The sequence below is a fragment of the Triticum urartu genome, chromosome 5 (genome assembly GCF_003073215.2).
Source record: "Triticum urartu cultivar G1812 chromosome 5, Tu2.1, whole genome shotgun sequence".
NCBI lineage: Eukaryota > Viridiplantae > Streptophyta > Magnoliopsida > Poales > Poaceae > Triticum > Triticum urartu.
The window spans coordinates 594,333,223-594,349,947 of NC_053026.1; the positions used below are offsets into that span (position 1 = coordinate 594,333,223).

The 16,725-nt window shown below is 52.2% G+C and overlaps 1 protein-coding gene across 1 annotated transcript; it reads right to left on the reverse strand.

The window, feature by feature from the left end:
- Positions 1–2,571: 2,571 nt before the first annotated feature.
- Positions 2,572–4,417, reverse strand: LOC125511062 (anthocyanidin 5,3-O-glucosyltransferase-like). Its single transcript, XM_048676346.1, has one exon. It carries the CDS (start codon positions 4,294–4,296, stop codon positions 2,836–2,838), a length of 1,461 nt encoding a protein of 486 aa, XP_048532303.1. The 5' UTR covers positions 4,297–4,417; the 3' UTR covers positions 2,572–2,835.
- Between the last annotated feature and the right edge of the window lie 12,308 nt (positions 4,418–16,725).

Below are 16,725 nucleotides of genomic sequence, written 5' to 3' on the forward strand. Positions count from 1 at the left end.
GTGCCGGAGCCAGAAAATATGTGTCGGGGGCCAAGTGGGAGGGGAACTTTTGGTCTATGGAACATATACATCCTATATGAGAAAATAATTTAGTAATTCAACAAAAAAATCAAAAAAATCTGAAAATATTTTTGAAATAAACTTGACCTTACATTGTACTTGTGAGAAAACTTTCACAAAAAGAAAATCCCCCTTTGACTTCTTTTCAAAAAAGACAAGATTTTGACCAAAATAGTGTGAATAGTGATCTATAATAGCAAATAAATTTTGTCTTTTTTGCTGTGAAGTCAACATTGATTTTTATTTCGTGGAAATGTATATACTAGTGCAAAAGTAAGTCAAGTTTATTCTAAAAAAATCTGAACTATTTTGACTTTCTATTTAATTATTAAAAAAATCTTCATATAGGGTGTATATACAACCAGGAACCGAAGTGTATTTCTCGGGCCAAGTGCTACTAAAACAGGTTAAGGAGGGCAAAGTGTTGAAAATAGATATTTCGCAGCAAATTAGTACTAATTTTGCCACTGTTCATAGCAAATTACGTAAAAAATCCTGGTGTTAGGAGGGTTGGGGGGGGGGACAGTGCGTGTACGTTTTAGTAGTATTCTCTCTCAGCCAGTGCGTGTACGTTTGTATGATAATGAATGACGAGCAGGACTGTTGACATAGTACTCTCTCTGGTTATTTTTACTCTGCATATTAGATTTGTGTTAGGTCAGACTTTACAAAGTCTAACCACATTCAATATCTAAAATATCAAACATATGACGAACGCTACATGCACGTAAATTTTTACGTACAGTTATGTGCTTGTATGACATGGCAACATATGATTGGAACAAGGGGGAGGATGAGTCCCCCCCCCCACCCCCCACCCCCGGAAAATCAGGGGGGGAAAGAAAATTTAGAGGGAGGTTACGTAACTATGTTACGTAAGGTTTCGTAGGTGTATAGGATTTCTACAAACATATATACTATGAAACTACAGTTTATAATGAACCTAAAGATATTGATTTGGCATTGTGAATGTTGATACTTTTCCTGTAAGTGATTTTCAACAAAATTTACATGCCGACTAAAAAGGACAGGAGGGAGTACACACTAGAGTTGTTTCCATTTGGAAAACTCTTCCTTCCAGACACACCATGCAAAACAAATTTAGAAAAGACACCCAAAGATAGCGAACCAACCTATTGTTGGATGGTTGGAGGGACAGTGGTGTTCAAGTCCTGGTGCTCGCATTGTTTCTGAATTTATTTCAGGATTTCTGGCGATGCGCTTTCAGTGGGAGGAGACGTCTCCGTCGACGCCGAGGCGTCTATGATGACTTCATAAATCTTAAGATGATATGCCGGCTCAGTCTCTCGAAGGTGCTCATAGGATAGGGTGTGCATGTGTGCGTTCATAGGGGTGAGTGTATGCACGTATGTATGAGCGATTGCGTCTGTACTGTGTTAAAAAAAGACACTCAAAGATATCTTGATGTTACATCAAGAAAAACAATAAACAATACATTTAAAAGACAATTGTACGCAAAACCACCAATAAAAAATATGTTGAAAATCATATTAGCTTCTTCTTCCTCTGATAGTACTTCACCCATCATAGATTGAAAATTACACTAAATCAACAATAACGGAATGGGATATATGCAAACAACCTTACCAAGCTTTAATGAACGCAATAGCCACCCAAAGCGATCTATAAATCGCCGAAGAATCATCGGTTGTAGCATCTTCTCACGCAATATAGGCTTGCAATCATCACCACCAGTGTAGAGTTGGATAAAGTGGACCATTTCGACTAACATGATATATGCATAGTTCCAAAAATATTTTTTGATGAAACTTCATTCATAAGTACTCCATATGTATATGTCTATGTGTATGCACACCTTTTTTCAGATTTTATTATATTGGGGTGCTTTGTATTTTTTTTATGAACTTCTATAATAGATTGTGTTTTTCGAAGAAAAAAACTACCTCACTTTTCTAGCGCCAATCCCTAATCATCCTCATGTTTCACCAGGCCATGAGAGCATCTATAACCGAGAACCCTAAACCCCTCTCATATGCCCGGACGAACGGCCCGATCAGTGATCGGTCAAAAAACCCGATCCAGACAAGCATGTCAAAACGGCCTCAAACGTCCAGCCTGACCGCACCCCTCATATCTAGTCCAAATACGGGGCGGATATGACGAGGCCCGAGCGTAACCGAGCGCATTCGCCACATCGGGCTGATAGCCTGACCCCCACAAAAAGTGAACCACATCCCCCTCCAACCTACCCCTTTTCACTTGCTCCTCAGCGCGCTGGACATCTGCTAACTCTGCCGCCACCCTTGCATCGGATTGCACCTTGTCCTCTATGCGTTCGACACATTGTGATTTAAAAAGAGCCGGGCAGCCATCAATGTTTCGTTTATGATAGTTAAATGCACATAACCACGATTAGCGGAAAACCAGAAGTTTACGATTTGTGACATTTCGCCCCGAACAGAAATTCTGACGGTGGCACCGAACCGAAATGACAACTTGAAATAGTTTATCAGTATGTTGAATCACTGCTGACGATCCACGGTTCCAAACAATTATGAATGAAAAATAGACACCAAGGACAAAACGAAATAAACTACATCATCATGTTGCACGCGATCCAATGCTAGTATGCTACTGTACTAATCGGTCCAAGATCAACGTGTAAGAAGTCTGTAAAAGTCCGTCTGCGTGTAGTATATTATTGACGTGCATGGATGCACGGCACCTCGCCCACGTGAAGTTCGAAACCAAAGCCGCCGGCCCACCGCCCGGGTCAACGAACGAACTCTTCGATCAGCCGTCGTCGGCGGCGGCGCTTTTCTTCCATTGCCTGGCGAGATCCGCCAGCGCGGCCCTCGACTCCCCGCCGTCGCCCAGCGCCTCCTCCGTCAGCCGCATGGCCGCGCGCGTCCGCTGCCGGAGCTCCCTCCCGCCGTCCGACTCGATCAGCCACCGCACCTTCGCCGCCACCTCGCTGGACTCGACCATCTTCTTGTCGTACCCTTCCATGGGCACGGCCAGCCGCATCTCCTCGACGAGGAATACTCTGTTCATGCGCTGCTCCGCGTAGAGCGGCCACGCCAGCATCGGCACGCCCGCCGCGACGGCTTCCAGCACCGAGTTCCAGCCGCAGTGCGTCACGAAGCCGCCGATTGCGACGTGCGCCAGAACCTGCCGCTGCGGCGCCCAGGACGTGATCACCAGCCCCCTGTCCTTGGTCCGCTTCAGGAAGCCTTCTGGGAACAGCGCGTCTAAGTCGAGGCCGTCGTCGTCGCCGTCGGCCGGCGGCCGGCGCTCGGCGCCTGGCGGGGGCGGGCGCCGCACGACCCACAGGAACCGCTGCCCGCTCGCCTCCAGCCCCGCCGCCATCTCCTTGACCTGCTCCGCGCTGAACCGGCCCATGCTGCCGAAGCAGAGGAACACCACGCTGGCCTCGGGCTGGCCGTCGAGCCACGCGAGGCACTCGTGGCGCTTCGTCGTCCCGGTCTTCTCGTCGGGCTTTATCAGCGGCCCGATGCAGTACAGCGGCGGCGTTGGAAGCCCGGCCGGAGTGCAGAGGCCGGAGACGATGGCCTTGGCGGCGCGCGGCTCCAAGGAGAGGCAGCTGTTGACGATGACACCCCGTGAGTCGCACATCCATTGGGACAGCTCCAAGAAGTGTTTGTTGCTCAGGCTCTCGCGATCCATGACGGCCGCGGCGAGGTGATCCGCCGGGATCGGCGGCAGTCCCGGGGAGTGTACGGGGTCGCCGCCCATGTCCCGGAAGCTGAGGGTGGTCCCCTCGTGGATGACCGGCTGGTAGAGACAAAAGGCGACGCTGGCGATGCAGGTGGTGAGGAAGAAGTAGGTGGGGACGGCGAGCTCGGCGCCGACGTCCAGCGCAGCGCTGCAGAAGAAGTCGATGAGGAGGGCGGCCGGGCGGGCGGAGCGGAGGAAGTCGCGCAGGTCCGGGTTGGAGGCGCGCGCGAGCTCGAAGACCCTGGCCTCGAAGCTGCTGCTGCAGGCAGCGGCCACGTCGGGGGCGAGCGCGGCCGGGGGCAGGCAGTGGAAGGACATCTCCAGGTTGGCGGCGGCGACGCCATCGAGGAACGACGTGTCACCCCCGCCGAGGAGGACGGTGACCTGGAGGCCCTGCGCCAGGAGCAGCTTGCCGAGCTCCACCGTGGGGACCAGGTGGCCGGCCATCCCCGGCGGCGCGTAGATGACGACGACCGGCTTCTTTGCGAGGTCGCCGTGGCCATTCTGGGCCGTCATCTTCCGGCCGGCGAGAAGACGATGGACGGAGAGGTGTTAAATTATTAACGCGGGCTTGGCGTGCGCGGTGCACTGCAACCTGGCCGAGCCCAGCGCAGGGGGGAATGGGATATTTGTACATGTTGGCGGCAGGCGGCGTCCTTGGGAGGCGCGGCTGGCCGTTTGTGGAGCCACCGAGGCAGCCGTGGCAGGTGTGATGGCCGCACAGATCAGTGGACGGACGTCCATTGCCTCGTCGGCGGGAAACATAAACACAGCCACAGGTCCGAGGTGGAGGATGCAGGCCAGTTGAGGTGCAGGCCAGGAGAGGTTAACTCAATGAAGTCATCATGGTTGCGCGAAGCTGGAAGCCGGCCAACACGAGTAAGAACTTGTGTTTTCGACTTTTTCGGAAGTTGAGCCAGATCTGACCCTGATTTAATAAAATTTTAGGATCTGACAATTTTTTCTACCGTGGGGTTGATAGTGAAAAGAAAACTTACCCACGTCAGCGCAGCTAAACGCCGGAGGCCTCGGCGGTAGGCAGTTTATACCCTACCGTCATGAACTGCGGCGGTAGAAAAAAGGTATGGGTCAAATCTGACTCAACTTTCACAAAAAGATCAAAACACTAAATTTAACCGCGACACCAATGACTAGGAAAATAAATCTATGCCGCTACCTCGCGGTGATGCATCCATCGTCCGGAAAAAAAGGTGGATGGCATGGATGACTACATGCATGCAGTATCCTCTCCCCCCCCCCCCCCCCCCCCCCCCCCCCCCCCCCACACACATCCATTTTAGTTATCTTTGAAATCACTTTCATAAAAATAAGATTGTTTCGCTGGTTCATAAAATTGATTGCGATTGTTTTACTAATTTAAAAAAACACATGGCTAAAAAGAAAAAGTAATTTCACTCATTTCTAAACATTGGTTTCACATATTTTAAAACATGTATTTTATCCATTTAAAAAATCACTAATTTCAAAATATTGATTTCACTCTTTTTTCGCAAAACTAATTTCACTCAATTTTAAACACTGGTTTCACTTATACTAAAACACATATTTCACTCACTTTTTAAAAAAAAATCACTTATTTTGAAACAAATTTTTTGCTTGTTTAAAAAAAATCACTCATTTTTAATTAAAAAGACTCGTTTCACTTATTTTAAAACACATATTTCAGTAAATAAAAAAAGATTTTGCTCATTGAAACAGATTTTGCTAAATTGAAGAGCACAATTCACTCGGTCTTGTTCTAAGCAGTTCACAAACTGAAATAGATTGAGTGAAATAAGTTAATTGAAACGGTGAAATTTAAACACGTTTGGAATGTATCCATGATTGATCTTGTGCTAAAGGTTTCGGCATCAGGAGTTCATATATATATAATAGTCAAGGCTTAATGAAAAAGTGATAGTTTCCGGCACAAATTTGTAAAGTGGTAGTTTGTAGGCACGGTTCCACGAATTGTGGTAGTTTTTTTGTTAAATACTCCCTAATTCTGGAACGACTATGTTCAATCTGTCCCTCACTCGTCGCCATTGATTTTTTTTCTTTCCTTTTTCAAAGTTTCTATGCTTATGCGTGACTTCTATCTAACAAAATGTTAGGAGCCAATAGCCGTCGAACGTGCACCGAGAGGATCGCATTTGCGAACTATTTCCATGGCAATTTAAGTTATAGGGGACGGGCGACAATTTGTTTAGACTGTACGGCAATTCCTTTCTAGAGAAGACATTTTAATATAAGGAGTGAGTGACCTGGAGGGCCTCCGCCAGGACCGTGGGAACAAAGGTGGCCCGCCATCCCCGGCGGCGCGTAGATGACAACGACCGGCTTCTTTGCGAGGTCGCCGTGGCCGTTCTGGGCCGTCATCTTCCGGGCGGCGAGAAGACGACGGACGGACGGAGAGATATTAACGCGGGCTTGGCGTGCCGCCGTGCGCTGCTACCTGCCCGAGCCAAGGGGGGAGGGGGATATTTCGTATTTGTACGGTGTACATGAGTACATGCGGGTGGCGTCCTTGGCAGCCGCGGGAGGCCGTCCATGAAAAAAAAAAAAAAAGGCCGCGTGAGGCCGTTTGTGGAGCCACCGAGCCTGCCGTGGCAGGGGTGCTGGTCGCACAAACCAGTGGAGAGTGGACGGACGTCCATCGCCACATGTGACATGCCACAGCTAGCTCCGAGGTGGAGGATGTGGGTCTTGATGCAGTCACTGTTGAGGTGGAGGCGAGGGGAGGTTAACTGAATCAAGTCGCCGCCATCAACGACGACTGCAAACCGTGCCTCACTCGTGGCCACCCATTTTGTTTTTTCAAACGCTATTCCTACGCATCACTTCTACTACTACCAAAAGGTATTGTGAGAGAAGCAACGACCAGCTGGAGAAAAAACCTGGGAATAATCGCTAGCAAATTGAGCTATTGCGTAAGATTTTTGTAAAGGGCACAAAATATTTGCGTATAGAAAAGGTAAATTAAGAAAGTGAAGGAAGTATGTACAAGAGTTCATGTCTTAAGTTTGAGACACTTATTTTGAAACAGAGGGAGTACATTATATGCCACCGCCGAAACAAATAAAAAAGACTAAGTAATAATATCACGATGTTGTCTGGCTCCATGCACCCAAAGTAATTTCTTTTCTAATCTTATTACCAATTATCAACAGTTTTTTTGGGCCACCCCCGTCCCCTCAATGGTCACTCAGGGGAGTCCAACCCAATCTCGCGCCTCATCCGACGGCGATGCCAGTCGGCAATGGCTAGGAGGAGGAGTCCGATGGTTGCTTTTGTGTAATGGTTTAGTCGATATCTTTGTTTGGGTTGACTTGGTGATGATGCTAGACATACAGAGAGTTACGGGGGATTTATAGGCTAGTGAGTTTTGATTGGAGATCAATGGGAGGAGGGGCCCACCCCCATGAAAATCAGGGGGAGAGGTTAGTTAGAAAGAAAGAATCCTAGTCAGCGTGAAATTGTGATGTAACTCTTTGTATGTTTAGCATTATTGCTTGGTGATGTGTCTTGGTGTTATGCCGTCGGAATCCTGCGAGCAGCCGCCAGTGGTCGTCGTCATCATCATCATCACCATCTTCTTCTTCTTCTTCTTCTTCTTCATCTCCATAAATAGGAAAAATAATCATGCAAAAATCAGGAAAAAAAAGAAAAAAAAAACAGATTAGAATGTTTACGTAACGGTCTGCAAAACCGGATGGTCGAAGCTTTGTTAACCAAAAACACAACCCCTTACATGGGCCGACCCATTCTTAGGAACTAGCTGGAGAGGTGTGTGCACCATCTACCGATAGGGAAGTCCAGTGCTTCATGCTCTGATTGGCATACTAGCGCTGGGTGAATATCAAGTGATACCATGACTTGTATGCTCCCGTGATAACAATTTTAAAAACCAAACTTAAATATTTCAAAAAAATCCAAAAAATATGGATGTTCACAACACATGTGTCTACAATCTCTAAAAAATCAGATCAAAATTCTAAGTACACAAGGAGAAACAGAAAAGACAAATTCGGCATAATAGTGACAATAAAGACAAAAATCATGAATATTCAAAACCAGTACACTATAACTTTTTTCTCTCCCTCTATACTTCGAATTTTCATCTGAACTTTTTAGGCTTGTAGACATATGAGTTGTGAACTTCCCTAATTTTTTCAGATTTTTTGAAAACATTTAATTTGAGTTTTTGAAATTAGTATCATGGGAGCATACAAAAGGTAGTATCACCTGATATTTCCCCTACTAGCGCTCATGTGCGAGCTTGCTCGATCTGATTGCCCGCTTGTTCCTCGATTAGGCTACTGGTTGAGAAAAAACTAGTAGCTATTGGTTTAGAGGGAAAACTCACTCTCTGGTTTTTATGGATTAAAAAAAATATACATTTAAAAGAAGTTAGTAAAATATAAAAAGTTTGATTTTTTAAAGATGTTCATGAATTTGAGAAAAATGATTAATTTGTGTTCGGCGGAACGTTAGCTCCCGCAGAGCGCAAGGGGGGCGGGGGATAGGGTGCTGCTTAATAGCGGGGGAGATAACGTCGAGCTACAGCCGCCGTGCCATGAGCCGAGAGGGAGGCAAGGTCTGAGAGAGATGGGTGAGAATAAGGTACATGTTGGGTGTGTTTGGTTTCTCGTATTGCATCTGGCTCGCACCCGCCATGTAAATACTGGATGTTTGGCACCCTGCATGCTTAACTGGGCCTGGCCCGGTGGATGCAAAAACGGCCTCGTAGCCAGGCTGAGCGGAAACGCAGGTTTCTTGCATTTCTCGCGTGCAGGCTCGGTGGTTGGCTTTTCTTCCTCTCCCCTTCGTCTCGCGTCCAGACCAAGCGCCGCCGCCGTCTGCCTGTCGGAGTAATGGGCCACGGGTAGGCCAACCCGAGCCCCACGACCTTTCAAGACATCGGGGTAGGCTGCGCCCCTCAAGACCACAGGGCAAGGCAAGGCGGCCGACTGCCCGCTCATGGCCGAGTCCCAGGGACGACTTCCAGAGAAGCCGGCTTTGGGGAGTCGGCCGGCGACTCCAACAAACCGTGACCTCATCGAGGGGGACGGGGCAGGGGCGTGGCTACAATGAAGCCCACTCCCCGCCCCTTACCAAGGACAGGCATGGCTACAGCGCGCCGTACTTGGGAAGATCTCCCCGCGGCGTGGCACTGTTGCCCAGCCGGCCCTGACATCAGCACCACTGTACCTGGTCCTGCGCCCACGACGGCTTGTCTGTACGGCCTGGAGGCAGCAGGGCCCACCAGCCAGCGAGACCTCGGGAGACGGCGGGAGCACCGCCAGTCGGACCCAACGGGAGTCGGCCCGGGGGAGTCGGCCGAGCCCTCCCCCGGGCCCACGCGCCATTAATCAAGAAGAGATGGGGAGTGGCCACAGTGATCGCCCGCCAGGCGGCGGGGCTGTTGCCACGACCCCACGACCAAGCTTGCATCATCAGGAGCACGGCTACAGTAATCAGCAGCCGGCAAGACCCGTCCGCGGCGGACGCGGCCTGTCGGCTCCGTACCAGACCAGTCGGCGGGGCCCACCAGTCGGCGGGCCCCAGCAGTCGGCAGAGAAGTCGGATGTCGAAGACACTGACGGCTGGGCCCGCGCCTAGCCACATTACCATTGTACCCCTGGGGGGTAGGCCTATATAAACCCTTCAGGGCACCCATGCAAAGGGTTGGATCCCAGTAGTTCTATACCTCACCAGATAGAGGGAGAGAGCTAGCCTTGCTCTCTCCTACCACCATACATAGCTCAAGGAGCAACCATGTAAACACTTGACCATAGTGATCATGCGGAGACCCCGCAGAGCAGCAGTAGGGGTATTATCTCCCCCGAGAGCCCCAAAGCTGGGTAAGATTCGCCGGCGTGCATGTCTTCGCCTCATCCCGTTTCCAGGCACCGACGACGTTCTACTCGCCCCCACCATGATAAGCCATCCGTTGGCATATGTCGTACCAAACCCCCGACATTTGACGCCCACCGTGGGGCATGGTGCGCCGCCGTCCGGAGATCTGTTCTGGACGGGAACCCTTTTCCTCCCTGGCAAGCGCAGCCAGCCAGGCACGCCAGACGAATTTTGCGTCGACGCGCTGCGCAGCGTGGAGATCGCCTGCGCAGCCAGCTCCTTGGCCGAACTTGTCGGCGAGGTCCGCCTCTCCGACGAACCTGCGTCCGACGCAGGCGTAGGCGGCCCCGAAAACCTCCTCGCGGGCCTCCTCGATCAACTCCACGTTTCCGGCGAGCCTGCCGTAGACTTGGAGTCCGTAGGCTCCACCGACCCGATGCTGGTCGACTCCGACACTGCGTCGGTCGACGGTTTCCCCTCCAACATGGTGGTCTACGACGAACCTCTCCCCCACGCGGAGAGCGACGGGAGCACCGTCACTGAGGTGCTGGTCATCAGTCATGACGAGTTCCATGGTGGAAGGGCGCCCGACTCACTCGGCGCGGCGCTGCAAGACCTAACTGCGCCCATTCCAGAAGATGCTGACGCAGAGACGTTAGAAGCGCGCCGCCTTCAGCTTGTTGAAGGCGCGAAGAAGCTAGCCAGCATGAGACGCTTGTCAGAAGCTTACCAGCGGGAGATGGATCGCGCTGTTGGCGGCTCGCCGGCTCCGGCAGGGCCCAGCCGCCTTGGCGCGGTTCAGCAGCGCGGCGTAGCCATCGCCAGCCTGTTCGGGGCTAGCCGCCCCGTGTATGCTACGCCAGCGGAGAACATCCGAGCCGCCCAGGCAGCGGCGGATGAGCTGGACAATTTCGAGGGCGAAGAGCGTCGCCTCATGATGGAGCGATTCCAGCGGCTCCTTGATGCGGCCGCCGCGCAGAACGAGGCCGACTGCCGCACGGAGGCACCACAGCGGCCAAACGACGACCCGCACCGAGATCAAGGTGCGACGTCTCGGACGCCGACTGGCGGTACTCGAGGAAGGAAGGACAAGGAGCCGGCTGTCAGCCACAGTCAGACTCGGATTACCATAGAGCGCGACCAAGACGGCCGCCCGAGAGCAGTGGAATGACGAGACGACTGTCCGCCTCCCCCTCCCCGCAAGGAGAGGCGAGTCTCCCCGCCGCCTGTTGTCCATCCGACTCTCGGTGACCGCCCTTGGCCGCCGAGAGGGAGTTGGGGAGAATGACGCCCGCCACAGGATCGACCGACTTCACCGGTCCCCGACGCTGGAAGAAGAAGATGAGCTGGGTCCGCCTTGTTTCGGGCCCCGCATTCGGGACGAGCCCTTTCCCAGAGGGTTCATGCTCCCAAGAGACAAGCCCAAGTATACCGGCTCCGTGAAGCCGGAAGACTGGCTAGTCGACTACTCCACGGCTGTCAGCATAGCAAATGACAACAAGCGTGTCGCCGTAAAGTACGTTCCGCTCATGCTCCAGGGCACGGCCCGAACATGGCTGAACAGCCTAAAGCCCCGCAGCATCAACAGCTGGGTCGACTTCACCGAAGCATTCGTTCGCAACTTCACCAGCATGTACAAGCGTCCTCCCAAGCCTCGCCAGCTCTCCCTATGCGTGCAAGGTCCTGATGAGTCGACTCGCGACTACCTCACGCGTTGGGCTGAGCTCCGGAACTCCTGCGAGGGCGTGCACGAGGTGCAGGCCATCGAGTACTTCATAGCCGGGTGCCGAGAAGGCACCCTCCTCAAGCACAAGCTCCTCTGCGACGAGCCAGAAACCCTCGACGAGCTGCTGATCATAGCGGACAAGTACGCTACGGCCGACTCCTCCATGAAGACGGAAATTCAAATCAGCACGACTGGCAAAGTAGCTCCTCAGGCTCCAAGAACTCCGGCAGCAGACGCCGGCCGGCGACCACAAGCGCAAGGCCCTGCAGCCGGCTTCCAGCAGCCGGCAGGTCGCGACCGTTGAAGCCCAGCAGCCAGAAAAGCAGCCTCCGCCCAAGCGACAGAAAGGCGGCAAGCCGAACTGGTTGCCGGCCTTCTCCTACGAGCAGACCTTGGATGGACCTTGCAAGTTCCACAGCGGCGCGAAGCCATCGAATCACACCACCCGGAAGTGCCACTGGCTCACCAAGATCGCCAAGGGAGACGGCCTCCTGCCACCCCCGCCTGCTGGGCAGCCACCTCCGCCTCCGCCCCAGCAGCCGGCAATCAGGCCAGTCGGCGCAGTACAAGACGAGTACCCTGAAGAGCACGGAGCCTACGTGGTGTTCACCAGTGTGGCTGACGATCGATGCAGCAGGCGGCTGCAATGACAAGAGGTGAACGCGGTAGCCTCAGAGACGCCAGAGTTCATGCACTGGTCAGAGAGGCCCATCAGCTGGAGCAGGGCTGACCACCCAGAAGTGATGCCGAGTCCGGGCTCCTACGCCTTGGTCCTGGACGCCACCTTTGCCACGGACAAACGGGCCGCGTGTTTCTCGCGAGTTCTGATAGATGGGGGCAGCAGCATCTACATCCTATACAAGGACACCATGGAGAAGTTAGGAATCAAGCAGAGACAGCTTCAGAACAGCCGGACTGTGTTCCACGGCATTGTTCCTGGGCTTTCCTGTTCACCAATCGGCAAGATCCTGATTGACGTCCTCTTTGGGGACAAAGATCACTTCCGAAGAGAGTCTGTTTGGTTTGAGGTGGTGGACCTTGAGAGCCCATACCATGCGCTACTTGGTCGGCCCGCCTTGGCCAAGTTCATGGCGGTCCCCCACTACGCCTACCTCAAGATGAAGATGCCCAGTTCCAAGGGAATTCTGACTGTGGCCGGCGACTACCGGAAGTCGTCCGCTTGCGCGGCCGAGAGCAGTCGGCTGGCCGAGTCCCTGGTGATTGCGGCCGAGAAGCGACTCCTTGAGCGAGCTGTGGCGATGGCCGGCAAGCAGCCGGAGATATCGCCCGACCCGAAGGAGTCGGAAGCCGAAGGTTCGTTCAAGCCAGCCAAAGAGACAAAGAAGATACCCTTGGATCCGGAACACCCAGAGTGGTACGCCGTCGTAGGTGCAAACCTCGACAGCAAATAGGAAGGCGAGCTCATCGATTTCCTCTGTGAGAATCGGGACATCTTCGCATGGTCTCCCAAAGACATGCCAGGTGTGCCGATGGAATTCGCCGAGCACAAGTTACACGTCCAATCTGATGCAAAGCCGGTCAGGCAGCCCCTGCGCCGCTTATCAGAAAAGAAGAGAAGAGTTGTCGGAGAAGAGATAGCCCGACTCCTAGCAGCCGGCTTCATTATGGAAGTTTTCTTCCCGGAGTGGCTGGCAAATCCGGTCCTGGTGCTAAAGAAGAACAAGCAATGGCGAATGTGTATTGACTACACGAGCCTCAACAAGGCCTGCCCCAAGGACCCGTTTGCTCTGCCGAGAATTGATCAGGTGATAGACTCCACAGCCGGATGCGAGCTGTTGAGTTTCTTGGATGCGTACTCAGGATATCACCAGATCAAGCTGAACCCGGCTGATAGATTGAAGACTGCCTTCATCACGCCGTTTGGAGCATTCTGCTACCTCACCACGACGTTCGGCTTGAGGAATGCCGGCACCACCTTTCAGTGTTGCATGCAGAAGTGCCTCCTCAAGCAGCTCAGTAGGAACGCCCACGTTTACGTGGACGACATGGTGGTGAAGACGGAAAAGCGAGGAACATTGCTGGAAGACCTCAAGGAGACCTTTGAGAACCTGCGCCGGTTCCAGATCAAGCTCAACCCCGAGAAGTGTGTCTTTGGAGTACCAGCCGGCCAACTGCTAGGTTTCCTGGTCTGTGAACGCGGCACAGAATGCAACCCAGTAAAAATCAAGGCCATCGAGAGAATGGAGGTACCTAGCCGACTGCTGGATGTGTAGAAGTTCACCGGCTGCTTGGCGTCCATCACCCGATTCATTAGTCGGCTGGGCGAGAAAGCTCTCCCCTTATACCAACTCATGAAGAAGACCACTTTTTTCGAGTGGAACCATAAGGCGGACGAAGCTTTCCACCAGTTGAAGAAGATGCTGACTACTGCACCCGTCCTGGCGGCTCCGACTCCCAAGGAACCTATGCTCCTGTACATCGCCGCCACCAGCCGAGTAGTCAGCACAGTCATTGTAGTAGAGCGCAAGGAGGAAGGCAAGGCGCTACCTGTCCAGAGACCAGTATATTACCTGAGCGAGGTACTGTCGACCTCCAAGCAGAACTACCCCCACTACCAGAAGATGTGCTATGGCGTGCACTTTGCTGCCAAGAAATTGAAGCCTTACTTTCAAGAACATCCAATCACGGTGGTCTGCATGGCTCCACTTGCCGAGATCATCGGCAGCCATGATGCTTCTGGTCGAGTGGCCAAGTGGGCCATAGAGCTGGCTCCTTACACCATCTACTACCAGCCCCGCACCGCTATCAAATCACAAGCACTGGTCGACTTCCTCGTCGACTGGGCCGAGACCCAGTACCTGCCTCCAGCACCTGACTCCACCCATTGGCGGATGCACTTTGATGGCTCCAAGATGCGCACCGGCTTGGGAGTCGGCATCGTCCTCACCTCTCCCAAAGGTGACAAGCTCAAATATGTGTTGGGGAACGTTGCAGAAAACAAAAATTTTCCTACGGTTTCACCAAGATCCATCTATGAGTTCATCTAGCAACGAGTGATCGGATTGCATCTACATACCTTTGTAGATCACGCGCGGAAGCGTTCAAAGAACGGGGATGAGGAAGTCGTACTCGACGTGATCCAAATCACCGGAGATCCTAGCACCGAACGGACGGCACCTCCGCGTTCAACACACGTACGGTCAGCGTGATGTCTCCTCCTTCTTGATCCAGCAAGGGGGAAGGAGAGGTTGAGGAAGATGGCTCCAGCAGCAGCACGACGGCGTGGTGGTGGTGGAGCAGCAGTACTCCGGCAGGGCTTCGCCAAGCTCGTGACGGAGGAGGAGATGTGTTGGGGGGGGGGGGAAGGGCTGCGCCTTGGATGTCCTTTGCAGCCCTCCCCTCACCCCTCTATTTATAGGGGAAGGAGGAAGGGGGCCGGCCCCCTCTAGATGAGATCTAGAGGGGGGCGGCGGCCAAGGGGAGGGGGGCTTGCCCCCCAAGCAAGGGGGCGCCCCCCCTTAGGGTTTCCCCCAACCCTAGGCGCATGGGCTCTAGGGGGAGTGGCGCCCCAGCCCACTTTGGGCTGGATCCCTTCCTCATACAGCCCATAAGGCCCTCCGGGAGAGGTGGCCCCTCCCGGTGGACCCCCGGAACCCCTCCGGTGGCCCCGGTACAATACCGATATGCACCCGAACCTTTCCGGTGACCGTATGACAACTTCCCATATATAATTATTTACCTCCGGATTATCCCGAAACTCCTCGTGACGTCCAGGATCTCATCCGGGACTCCAAACAACTTTCGTATTACTGCATACTTATATCTATACAACCCTAGCGTCACTGAACCTTAAGTGTAGACCCTACGGGTTCGGGAGACAAGCAGACATGACCGAGATGACTCTCTGGTCAATAACCAACAACGGGATCTGGATACCCATGTTGGCTCCCACATGCTCCTCGATGATCTCATCGGATGAACCACGATGTCGAGGACCTAATCAATCCCGTACTCAATTCCCTTTGTCAATCGGTACGTTACTTGCCCGAGACTCGATCGTCGGTATCCCAATACCTTGTTCAGTCTCGTTACCGGCAAGTCACTTTACTCGTACCATAATGCATGATCCCATGATCAACCACTTGATCACATTGAGCTCATTATGATGATGCATTACCGAGTGGACCCAGAGATACCTCTCCGTCATATGGAGTGACAAATCCCAGTCTCGATTCGTGCCAACCCAACAGACACTTTCGGAGATACCTGTAATGTACCTTTATAGTCACCCAGTTACGTTGTGACATTTGGCACACCCAAGGCACTCCTACGGTATCCGGGAGTTGCACAATCTCATGGTCTGAGGAAATGATACTTGACATCCAGAAAAGCTACAGCAAACGAATTACACGATCTTTGTGCTATGCTTAGGTTTGGGTCTTGTCCATCACATCATTCTCCTAATGATGTGATCCCGTTATCAATGACATCCCCATGTCCATAGCCAGGAAACCATGACTATCTGTTGATCAACGAGCTAGTCAACTAGAGGCTCACTAGGGACACATTATGGTCTATGTATTCACACATGTATTACGATTTCCGGACAATACAATTATAGCATGAATAATAGACAATTATCATGAACAAGGAAATATAATAATCATTTTATTATTGCCTCTAGGGCATATTTCCAACAGTCTCCCACTTGCACTAGAGTCAATCATCTAGTTACATTGTGATGAATTGAACACCCATGGAATTCTGGTGTTGATCATGTTTTGCTCTAGGGAGAGGTTTAGTCAACGGATCTGCTACATTCAGGTCCGTATGTACTTTACAAATCTCTATGTCTCCATTTTGAACACTTTCACGAATGGAGTTGAAGCGACGCTTGATATGCCTGGTCTTCCTGTGAAACCTGGGCTCCTTGGCAAGGGCAATAGCTCCAGTGTTGTCACAGAAGAGAGTCATCGGGCCCGACGCATTGGGTATGTCTCCTAGGTCGGTAATGAACTCCTTCACCCAGACTGCTTCGTGTGCTGCCTCCGAGGCTGCCATGTACTCCGCTTCACATGTAGATCCCGCCACAACGCTTTGCTTGCACCTGCACCAGCTTACTGCCCCACCATTCAAAATATACACGTATCCGGTTTGTGACTTAGAGTCATCCAGATATGTGTCGAAGCTAGCATCGACGTAACCCTTTACAACAAGCTCTTCGTCACCTCCATAAATGAGAAACATTTCCTTAGTCCTTTTCAGGTACTTCAGGATATTTTTGACCGCTGTCCAGTGTTCCATGCCGGGATTACTTTGGTACCTTCCTACCAAACTCACGGCAAGGATTACATCAAGTCTGGTACACAGCATAGCATACATGATAGACCCTATGGCCG

Coding starts and splice junctions, on each gene's coding strand:
- LOC125511062 (XM_048676346.1), bottom strand. CDS start 4,296: ATGACGGCCCAGAATGGCCACGGCGACCTCGCAAAGAAGCCGGTCGTC.